Source organism: Rhinolophus ferrumequinum, chromosome 4 (assembly GCF_004115265.2).
Source record: "Rhinolophus ferrumequinum isolate MPI-CBG mRhiFer1 chromosome 4, mRhiFer1_v1.p, whole genome shotgun sequence".
Lineage (NCBI taxonomy): Eukaryota > Metazoa > Chordata > Mammalia > Chiroptera > Rhinolophidae > Rhinolophus > Rhinolophus ferrumequinum.
Genome location: NC_046287.1, coordinates 44,905,601 through 44,917,604, shown reverse-complemented (window position 1 = coordinate 44,917,604; position 12,004 = coordinate 44,905,601). Strand labels below are relative to the sequence as shown.

The following is a 12,004-nucleotide window of genomic DNA, read 5'->3' as shown; positions in this document are numbered from 1 at the left end:
CTCTGGTTTGGTTTTACTTTGCTAGGTGCTGTTTGAAGGCGAGAGGGAACATAGGACGTGGTTTTTAGATACAGTTGTTCTTTCCTGAGACCTTTTGCCTTGGAAGTAGAGGGTGGATTTGTCTCAAAATTCGGCCATGAATCCACGGTCAGCACTCTCAGGCTGTCTTGTACATGCCATGGTCCGAGAATACAGTCGAGGACGTCCCGTCTACTAGCGAGTGTCCTTGCAGCCTGTGCTTGGCCTCCCCGAAAGTCACTCAACCCCCATTCTGGGCAGCCCAATGGCCCAGACAAACCTAAGAATGGGGCCTCACGGGGCCGGTCGAACTTGCAAGAACAAAATGGCTTCTCTCATTTCAAAAAAGCACCCAAATCTTCTGAAGGAAGACGAGCTGACTAGCATGTTTTTTGGTGGTAAATAACAGCCTAGAACAAAGTTTTATTTAGGTAAGTCTAATAAAAAATACCAAAAAAATAAAACACAATAAAAACTTTATTGTAAGTATCATACATGTCCAAATTTACATCAATTTGATATATTTCTGCTCATTTTGTGGAACACAATTGTTGCACGATTTCCTTACGTCTCAAGGGCCACCCTGCTTTTGATCTTTTTATGTTTGTCCACCTCCGGCCTTCCGTTCCCACCTGTCTCTGTGACAGCATCGTCTGCAGTCTACTCTGCCTTATGCACAGGTCCCGGCCAACCCCGGGGCCTGGGAGAACCCGCGTGCAGTGGAGCTGGCCCTGCGGCTGGCGGCCGAGATATGCTGTCTTTTGTTCTAGCGCGGAGCCCGCACTGGGCCGGCCACCGAGCGCGCGGGTTCGGCCCTGTATTGCTCCCGCCTGCCCACTGCTCTTTGTTTTTTCTCCTTGTCCCACTTTCACCCCTAGCCTCAGTAGATAACTGTGGATACTCTGAGCAAAACTAACTCCAGTTAAGTTGCATGGAGTACGCTAGAACCTAGATTTGGTAATTGAGTATTAGCGTTAATTTTTAACGGAAGTGGGAGAAGGCCTTCCCTGGGCAGGAATGGCCGAAGAGCGCCGAGCGGGACTTAGTTCTCTGCTTCTGCCTCCTCACCTAGGCCCGGCCAGCGCTGTGCGCGGCAGAGGTATTGCTCACCCCTCGGGAGTGTGGATGCTGAACAGCCACTGGGGTTTGAAAGCAAATTTGAGGGGAAAAAAAAATAGTGATGACAAAAGTCCACAAGGAATAATGTGACATGTCCTTTCTGAGTAACAGCCCCCTTTCTCCTTTTACAGCATTTACGAAGGGCTAACAGGTAGGATGATGCATTATAATAAAAACAGTAAGATTACAATAGCAGTCACTTCCCATCTGGAGTGCTACTCAACTGCTCTCCGATTATCTGCAATATTAAAGCATTTTAAACACACTAGAAACGAGTGATGGTTCTCCAAACGAAGGAAAAGACCCAATAAGAAAATAAAGATAGAAAACACATGCTAATTTAATGGCAAACTTATTTGAGAGTATTGAAACTCATTTTCAATACTCAGCAGTAACGATCGTGGAATTAAGGGAGAGGCAGTGGGGCCACCCTGTGCCCACGAGGACACTGAGAACATTGCACGAGAATGCTGGGCCCTCGGGCTGACGTGGGAGTGGGGACAGCGCCCGCCCGCTGTGGTCCGCAGGTTGGCCACTCCACTGTTGTCTGCCGGGGCGTCAGTGCTGTAACAGGAAGTTGGTGGCCACATTTAGGTCATTATTTGAAGCTCTCAGGGCTTCCAAAGCGTCACCTCGGGAAAATCCCATCTCCATGAGCCGGGCAACCTGAACAGAAACAAAACCCAGAAACCTGATGAGGCTGATGACACTGCCACTAATACACCGGCCCCTAAATGTGCTGCACGTGAGTTTTGTAGGACAGGCTAAAAAGCAAACTACTTTTCATTTCAGTGTGAAACCCGATGTGTAAAAAATCATTAACAGGCACATTTTAAAGTGGTTACTATACACAGTGGTACCTCGGTTTTCGAACGTAATCCGTTCCGGAAGACCGTTCGAGTTCTGAAACGTTCGAAAACTGAGGCACGGTTTCCCCATAGAAAGTAATGCCAAATGGATTAATCCACTCCAGACCTTTAAAGTCAACCCCTAAAACTGCAAATTTAGCATGAATTTTACTCTCTAATGATACCATAGATCCATAAAATGTACGGTGTTCGTAAACCGACATGTTCATCAATGGAGACATTCGAAAACCAAGGTACCACTGTATAGCCAAAAGATACATATTATCTCATTTAATCCTCCTTTTAGAGACTGGAATGAGGCTGGGGGGGACAAGTGACCTGCCAGGGTGCGCAGGGCGTGGCTGAGCTTGTGGGACTGCAAAGCAGGTCTGTATACGCAGCCCCGCGCTCACCTGCCTCCCAACACCTTCAGTGTCAAATGTGATTCCTGAGGAACAACTTATCAAATCCCGTTTCCTAATGCATGCCAACAACTGGTTAATTGAAGATTTACTCCTGACGCTGGCAGACACCGACGATAAAAATGCCTTTGAGTTCTTGGCATCACAAGCAGAGATCACATTAGTTGCCATATTTGCTGAGTTCCCTGCCCTTTGGGCAGTAGCAGCCAAGTGCAAAGCGGGGTGGCATAGGGGCAGAAGCGTGGGAAGGATGCAGCTAAAGCCACAAGGGTAGGGGGGACGAGGCTTGCATTTTTCTCACCACAAATCCTGAATCTGTGAACACAGAGGTTTCCTACACTTTTACATACAGGCAGTCTCCAATGTCAAAATAGATAAGAGTCACTCAAGTTTATTTATAACCTATTTTCCCATTTAAAAATGTAGAATAAAAACATTGAGCCTGGATGAACCACAGACATCTATTTTTTGTACTTATGTTAAACTATACTACATTTGCGATAATATATAGTGAAACATGAGACTCTTAACAAATGTTGAGAGTCTTCAACAACGTGTTGGTGAAAGAGGCTTCTGTGGGCTGACTGAGGACTCAGTCACCATTTCTAATCTTCTTTCCTGTAGAAAACCATGTGCTTGGTGCTACCCAGTGGGAAGAGAATGACGGATATTGTCCTCCTTTCCTTTCCTTCTCCTGCTTAGGGGAGTCAAGCTGTGAGTGAGTGTGGGGGGTAGCGTGGGAAGGCTGGAGGACAGAGCAGGGCGTGGGAGGAGAGGAAGAAGTGGTCAGTGGGGGGGAAGGGGACGGGGAGTAACGTCTGGGGCACTGCCCAGGCTCAGATCCCCAGACACCTAGTCCCTCAAGAAGCCTTAGGGAAAGGCTAACCCAGCTGAGGAAAGAGGGCACACAGGGGACAATTCTCAGAAGCTGGGGTTCTAGCCAGTGTTTTTCAAACTGAGACTGTGATCCCTCATTAGTGAGTCATGAACAGTTAGTGGGCTAGGATTAAAGAAAAATGTGTGTAGTGAGGGTAAAATAAAATTCCTTCCATAAAATTTCCTTTCAGTTCTTTATGTTCACACATATGTTTTTACTGGGCTGCATGTCTTACTGTGGGCTGTGGTCAGAAACCTTTGACAGCTGTTTTCTAAAAATTAACAGTCAGTGCCTACAGGCGATTTCCAGCTCAAGTCCCCAGGTTGACGGATAGCGTGACAGAATGGTAGGAATCTTCTAGTTTTCTTTCCCACTCAAGGAAAGAATTGCCTTTTCCAGAATATCAGGGACATTCTTCACTCACTGGCCAAGATGGAAAGCTCTTCCTCACAGGGAGCCGCCTCTGCCTGTCACTAGTTGCCATTGGTGGGACTGCAGGGGTACTGATTTCGCCTGTGGAGTAACAGAAAACACTCCCTTCCCTTTTCTGCCGCCCCCGTCCTCCCCTTGCTGCTTGCTTCTCCAGGCCAGCACCCTGACTCCCGGTCCACCCCTGGCCCTGCGGGCCATGTCCCCCACCTGCTCTGGTGGCGTCTCCTCTGTTGGAAGGCTCTTTTCCTCTGCCATTGGCCTGCTTAACGCCTCTCTATCTCAGGTTCTCAGGCGCTTGGCCCTTTCCTGTGGCTCCCAGGCTAGGACGAAGTCCACAGTAGAAGTCCCATGCCCCCGACCTCTGCTCAGAGTTCCTCGCAGCTGTGACTTTTACCTGTGTTTGTAGGCTTGACTGCTTCCCACACCACTCACTGAGAACGTGCGTTGCTTCTGTTCACTCCGGTTTGTTGGTGCCCAGCCCGAGTCCCTGTTACAGCCGTTCAGTGCTTGCCCCTTTAAGCCATCTCAGAACATGGTACCCAGAACTGAGCACAGTACCGCTGGCAGGACGCGACCAGCGCAAAGGGCAGCCAGACTGCGATCTTCCTGCAATTGCAGCCCTCAGTAGAGAAATGCCTTAGTGGTGTGTACACATGTGTGTATGTGTGTGTGCGTGTTCCCCTGTGTATGTAGCTGCATTGTACTGTGGTGGCCAGTTAAGTTGGAGCCTGCCAGAAACCCTCGGGTATTTTCACATGAAACGATCTCAGGCTAGGCTTCTCAAATCCCACCTTGTAAGTTTATATTTGATCTTCCAGGTTTAGGACTGTATACATCTATACTAAATTTCCTCTGATTGTTTTCTAGCTGAGCAAAACTATTTTCAGTTTAAATTCGGTTGTGTACTAGGCTAATCAACCCCCACAAACTTATATCACCCCCAAATTTGATTAGCGAACCCCGACAATGCCAGCCAAGTTATTATTGATGGAAATGTTAAGCAGGCAAGACCAAAGATAAAGCCCAGAACTCGCCAGAGACCTCGCTTTCTAGTCTAGTGGATAATCAACATTTTGGGGGGGATCTTTAACTAGTTTCAAACCCACTTCACATTATTATTATCTGTTGCGCACGTCACCAACATATCTCTTAAGTTGACGAGATGTTGTCAAATGTCTTGGTGACATCCTATATCGAAAGGACCAGTTTGGTGCCTTTAGACCACAACACTCCTTAACGTTCATAAGTCATCTGCTTGGTAAACTGTTTTAGGCTTCTGCTAGACATGAAACATCAATTTTGCATTCAGTTCTCAGAATCCACACTTTTCCTTTTCCTTCAGGGCATTTCGGACTGAGTGTTACTCACTTTGCCTCCTCTGCTCTGAGAGCACACTCGGGGAGGGGGCTACAGTTAAGGGCTACTGTCTTTAGTGGAGCCAACGCAACCCAGTGAGGAGGTGGGCAGCTCTCCCTGCCCTCTCTCTGTCACCCATAAACATGACACCACGGCCCAACAACTTGGCCATTCGTAATGACTGAACAGCATGGCAAACACACTCATGGTCACGCTTTTGGCATGTTTAGTATTACACTTGAAGCATAGCTAAGGACTGGCTGCTTCTTCGCACCTGGTAGGCAGGAACAAATCTGTTTGGCAAATTATGATTTATAATCTGCAGTTACTCCAGAAAATGCTGAGGCTGAGCTGGCCACACAGGGACCCGGGGCAGGCCCCGGGCCGTGCAGGCCTGCCCCGCCCCAGAGAGGGAAAAATCCCTCAGGTCTGGGATGGCTGGGGTGTGTCCTAGGTCGTAAGTGATGCACGTGAGGCTTCTGGGTTCATTCTCTCTCACACACAAACAACTACCGTCACTGGTTTTGATAACTAAGCTGGGTTTCTTGCAGGTCTTTGCTGAAGAGAGTGTCTGCTGTTACAAAGTTGTGGAGGCTGGCCGTTCATTGTGGCTTTGGAACTTTTTGTGTTTTTTAGGGGTGAGAAGACAAGTGTGATTGGAAAACTTTCACTGCTGGTACTCTGACCAGAAGAAGAAACCTAGGAAGTAGAAAGAGTGTTAACAGAGTTCTTCTTTTTAAAAGCTGAGCAATTACACTAAGGAAAAATCCGTAAGTTTTCCCTAGTGTCCAAAACTGTAAACATCCAAGGAAAAATGAAATTGCATGCTTGGGCTTGGGTATGTGGATAATAGTTAGCCAGAAAAGACAAGAGGTAAAGAGAGAGGGGTTCCGACGGTGTTTCCTAACTGCTCCCGTCCTGCAGTGGAGAGTCTGGATGGGGCCCCCACCGCCCTGAAAGATGGCCACACATTCTACTGTTGTTCCTTTGGGTGGCTCAGTGGAACAGATGATAAGGAACGGGGCATAACCCAGCAACACAGAGAACAGACATCTACAGCTCTCATGAATGGGACTAACAGTTACTGTTGCAGACCTTAACGTTTATCTGTGCGGAAGGGCCAACTTGCCCAATCCTAGTGCAATCCGTTCCTGTTGCTGTGTGATGTGCTCAGCCAGTGACGCATGAGTTCCTGTGCTCAAATAGCAGAAAGAGAAAATTGAGGCTCACGCAGACCTGGGGTCAGGTAAGCAAAATGTAGACAGGATTCCAGATTTCACAATTCCTTAAAATAAAAACCCAGGGGAGGCTGGCAGCTGTTTTAGATCTGACCCAAGTGCAAGAGAATCATCCCAGCCATTGCTGCTGGCACGTGGGGACCCATTCAGTGTTAGGAAGAGCCTAAGCTCTGGAGCAAGGCTCCAGCTGGCCATGTATGCACTGTGTGACCCCAGGCAGGGCACTAAAGTCTCAGCTCTTAGTTTTCTCACAGTTTTGAGGGTAAGAGATGCACGTGTGGAAGGCCTAGAACAGTGACGGGCACAGAGCAGGTGCTCAGTAAGCACTACCTCTTACGCTACTTATTATCCTCCTGAACAGCGACTGGGCCTGGCCTGGGTGTGTGAAGATCCCTCCCTCTGAAACTCAGGCCTCAGTTCAGAGACTGACAACACCGACAGCATGACAAAACCACCCTTGGGTTTTGTTTTCGGCATTCACTTTAACTGCTTCCACTTTACTAGTTTTATATCCTTTGTTGGTCAAAGAAGTGATGTGTCTTTTACAATGATCAAACGCAGGCTTGTTTTCAGAGAGGGCCACGGCTAGCACGGAGTTGCTGGAGGAAGTCTCGGAGAAGAAAAGCCACCTGCTCTGGGATGGTGCTTATTGTCATTAAGGGAGAGGCCCGTGCTCCCCCAGATGCTAGGGACCTGATTAAACATTGGCCCCACAGCTAAGCACACCCACAGGTACACCCACCGCCACAGCTCAACACAGCCACCCTTACAAACAAACGCAAGGGTATTTTGCTACCTATTCTAGCGCTTAAATAGCAGAAACAAGAATTGGCCCAAGAAAGCTAATGTAATAAGACCGAATGAAGTCAGGAAGATAGGAAAAGTCTTCTTTTTAAAAGGTGAGCGTAACATTCTAACAAAAAGGCCACCTTACTTTATATCTGTGTAAGTTCTATATTCAATTCTGAGGATCACAGAATTAACACTATTTAGAGATATTTAGTCTACCTCCCTCCCCATCCAAAGCATGTATTTTATTAAATATGTTAAATCACACCGAACACTTAATCTGTTTGCTTTCCAGGCTGTTTCCTGTCTTTTTAATTCAGCTATTGCAATGAGAACCATCTGTCACCTGATCAAATCTAACATCCAACGGAAGAGAAAATCCCAACATAAAATCTCTTGATCTTATTTGACCAGAAGATACAACTACATCATGATCAGTTTAAACCAAGTTGTGAAAGCACAGGGATGTCATGAATTCAGCGGGTATTTATAGACTATCCCCGCTGTTTCAAGGCCAGCCTGAAGCAACCGCAGTGGGTTGGGCTTAGTGACTTGTGGGATCTTTTCCTTGGCAAATGGTGAGCTCCATGAGAGTGGGTACCATGCTGGCCTTTTTTCCACCCACCGCAGATTGTGACACTCAGGACGTGCTTGGGATCGGTCAGAGAAGGAGTGTATGTTTAGCGATGTAAGTTCTTTAAGGAGCTGACGGTCCATTGGGGGAAGACAACCAGTAAACATCTTGAGGGCAAGATGAGAAAGCTGGTGAAACACTTAGAATTGCAGAAAAGAAGATGCTAAGATAGAGACATTTTCTGATGTAAGCAGAGTCAAGAGCAAGGCAAACGCATGCTTTGCATCTCAATCAGTACTGACGGGCAGGGTTTGCAGTAGTCTTGTGTAAGCTCTAGCAGTTGGTTTTGTTTTTTTTTCTTTTTTGTAAGGCAAGTTCCTGACTTAAGCTTTGGTTGCCCAGGCCTCTACTTCAATGATGGCTATCTGGACTAAACGCATCGCCAGCCACATGATTAGATAAAGAGTCAGGCTGCTTCCTCCAACCAAGGCTCCTTTGTTTTAGAGATCTTGGTGGATTTCAGTAACTGACCATTTATTTGGGCCAGTTGTTATTTTCTCTTCCAGCACTATAAATTCCCACTCTTATGTTTTCAATTCACCAATGAAGAGTAGCCCACGAAACCCTAGATCCCCAGTAAAAGCAGAACCCCAGGCCCATACACACCAGCACTTGTCTCCCCGCCCCTCCCCCCGCCTTGTTCTCTCTCCTGTGGGCCTCAGTGTGTGGTCCCAGGTGTGCTGTGTAACTTCCAGGTCATAGCAATAATAAACCTTTAGTTTTTCAAAGTTTCCTGATGATTATTGGTAGGCTGAGACCAGCGCAAAACAAGTCTGTTTGGAAAACTTTAAAAATGCCCCATAGGAATTTTCTAAAAAGCATTTCCATCAACTGATTCCTTCTCTATTTCAGAGCACAGTAAGAACCTTCTTCCTCCTTTTGCTTGTGTATTACAGGAAAGTTTCTGTCTAAAAATTCTCACCACAAAACATCAGAATAGAGTTCATCTTGGTTTCTAGTCTAAAACCCTGAAACGATATTTTTCTCTAACTTCTTTGAGAAACCACGCGTAGTTGGGTTAATAGCCAAGAGTGTGAACGCTTTTCCTGTCTTCCACATCAACTTATTCAGAAATCCAAATGTAACATCTTCAAAGCCTGTTTTCTCTAACTGAAAGCTTGACTTCCTAGAGGCCAGGATCAGACATAATTCAACTTAAGGGATAGTAAGGAGAGGTTGGCACTATTCCAGCTTAGCCTTGTCACTGGTATGGAGACATATCTGTGGAACGTGCCCTTAGCAACCCTTCAACTCTGTCAGCTGGTCTTCATCAGGGACCCTCCGCTGCCTCCCGAGGCCCGAGGCCCGAGGCCCGGCTGCTGCAGCCCCAGGGCCAGCGTGACGTATGGGAACTTAGACAGAAGCAGGCACCACAACAGCATCGCCACCGTCACCTGACAGCACTCCAAAGGAGAACAAGGTGGGGTACATTTTCCTATAATATGCTTTTCAAAGAGGGACCACGCTGAATGAGAAAAGAAACCTAGAGGGATGAAGATAAATCCGTATCAGTTTTCCTTTCCTTTCCTTTAAAAAAAACAACAACCCAAACATCCTCTATGACTAGGACATGTGTCCCTGCTATCTCAAGATAATTCTTATTGAAGAAAATAAAAGAGTTCCCACTTTGGCATTCTCTTATACTTGCAATTCAACCAATTTTTGATACAAGTGAAATAGGACATTCATTCCAGTGAGATTTATAGCAATTCCTGTTAGTAAAACACTCCTCTGCTTGTTTTGTTCAAACAAGACTGTGGTTTTCTTGAACTTCCCTTTAGCTACAGGCGTCAAAAACAAAAGGATTTTTGGGTTCTTACTTCCCAAATTCTGACGCTTTGCAGAAAGCAATACCAACCTGGAAGGTGGCCCGACCCAGTGCCATGCTGGGTTGCCCATTCATGGCAGGCAACTTCCCGGGGCCACATGGCTCCCTGCCAGGTGGAGCATCCTGGCAGAAGCTACAGGAGAGCGGCTTGTCTTCCCCTCCCCTTCACTGTAACTACTACTTGGGCCCTCTGAGGGCACGCCTCCTCTCCTACCCTACTGCCCCTGCGGCAAGCTCACTGTCAGACCCTGTGGGTCAATGCAGCTCTATCCCCTATCACTGGACCACTTTCTCCTTCTTAGAATCGCTGAACCCCTGTGATTACATCTCTCGGTGCGAGAACTGTTTGTGGTTATTTTATGTTCCTGCCCAGCTACAGGCTGCTCAGTGGCCCCCTATCTTTGCGCTCTCCTGCTTGGTTCAGGTTTTGGTACTGAGAAGACAGACCCTCACTGCAGGCTGGATAAGCTCCTTTGCTTATATCTTTTGGAGTGCCCAGCGGAATTAGGCACCCCTCGAAAGTTAGTTCATTCTTTGACTGCCACCGAATATTTCATTCAAAGACATTTAACTTTGGTGTTTTCTTAAAAAACCATTTCCAGTCTATTAGCATTAGAGATGAAAAGGTCTGACATAATGCCACTCTCTAACACATTGTTAAGTGAAAACAAGTGTCCTTTTGAAAGAGAAGTCCACTGATCACACCTTCACATTCAGCCCTGCTCTAACCACTGCCGAGACACCTTCTGTGTGTCAGGCTGTGTGTCGGGTAAGAAACAAGGAAGAGATGGTATCAGCTCTCAAGGTGCTCAGTGTCTGCTGGGTGAGAAAGAGAACATACAAGTCCCTAGAGCAGAAGCACAAAATGTGCCGCAAAACAAATACGTACTAGTGAGAAGACTGTCTTCTAAGATGAGTATTTCGGAGCTTAGAGGGTTTTCTGGGAGACACTGGTGAGGACCCCTGAGATAGGAAGAGAACCTCACTGAGATTTAGATTCTCTCATACTAAATACGTTTTGCTGTCTGTCAGGTAAGATTGAAAGTTTCTGTGTGCTTTGAAGCCATTCTCTCTCACGTGGGCCACAGGATATTTCAGAGGACACGACTAGGATCAACACTAGGGGTGTCATGTGTTATAAACATAGTAAGTGGTAACAAATCTCGTCTGGGCGACAGTCTCGTAAGCACCCCGACTATAACATGCTCCCGGGCAGGGGTGGAAGACATTACATACGTAGCTTTGGTTATAATACACCTTTCCCTCCATGTCTAGTCCGTCCTCCGGGGAAACTTGATGATGTAATTGTTTCAAACCTTGTCACGGTTCTTTAATGCCTACAGCATAAAGCAGAAGTCCACGTGATCAAAGGCCACTGGGGGGGCCTATCCTGCCCCTTCCCTGGACAGTGGCCCTGCCACTCCCCCGTCACCCTCAATTCCAACCTCGCCCACCTGTGCCGCCCCCAACTGGATGCACTTTTCACCATGCCAGGTCTTTACAAATGCCACTGCCCCCAACCCTCCCAGCACTGGCCATCCTTCTGAGTTTTAATCGCATTGGAAGACTTCGACCTCGATACAGCTGACTAGAGCTGTCGCCTTGCCTGGCTCCCTGCCCTGGGCTCTGCACCACGTGAGGGCAGGAAACTAGCCTTATTTATCTCTGTATTTCAAGAACCTAGTCCAGTGCTTAGCCCCTGCACAGCAGAAGAGTTGGTAACTGTTGGCTGAATAAAAGGCAGAACAGATGTGAATGGAAGACAGGACGTTGAAATTTGTTACCAGTCCATGTTCATCTTCCTTTTGTTAAGTCCCAGCTTTGGGTTTAGTCTTAACTTCCTTGTCTGAATTTACCTGTATGTCCCATTAAGCATAAACCGAAAGGTCATTTTCTAAGCTTAGGAAGGATTCGAGAGAGAGAAACTTGGTTAAGTTTTTCATCTTTTGATTAAAAAAAATAATGAAGCTGGTATGACAATAATTATTCGTTAATTTTGAGTATGGGTATTGTATAAAAATCCCTGGTTAAAAAAGAAAAAAAGAAAAAGAGAAATTGAAATACACACACACACACACTTATTTTTAAGATAGTAGACATTTGATTATTAAAAAGTTATTGGGTGGTGCTTGGTTTTGGCTTTGGCATATTCTTAAAAGTGGCTGGTATAACATTTGCAAGGGGTGATGAATCGGCTAAGGGGTTGGGGGATTGCTCATTGAAAAATAGTAGGAGTGAATTGTGAAGAACTGAAAACCCAGAGACTTGACAGTAGCAAAAGAACAAAAGGTGGCAAGAAATTTCTGTGGCTGTATATTAGACTAGTACTAGATTTAATAAGGGATGCACGCTCTTTCTTAGAATATTCTTTGTTTTCAAAATAGATGGACTCCATTTCCTGTCTTAAACAATTCTCACTAAAATTCCTGAAGTATTTGTTTAC

General features: G+C 46.4%; 1 protein-coding gene across 1 annotated transcript in view; it reads right to left on the bottom strand.

Moving 5' to 3' along the window:
* Window positions 1–1,459: 1,459 nt before the first annotated feature.
* The window catches only part of UBAC2 (UBA domain containing 2), a 156,515-nt gene continuing 145,970 nt past the window's right edge, over window positions 1,460–12,004 (bottom strand). Inside the window, exon 9 of the mRNA XM_033104386.1 lies at window positions 1,460–1,803. Coding sequence (XP_032960277.1) covers window positions 1,696–1,803 — 108 coding nt within the window. The 3' untranslated portion in view covers window positions 1,460–1,695. The remainder of the gene's footprint in view (window positions 1,804–12,004) is intronic.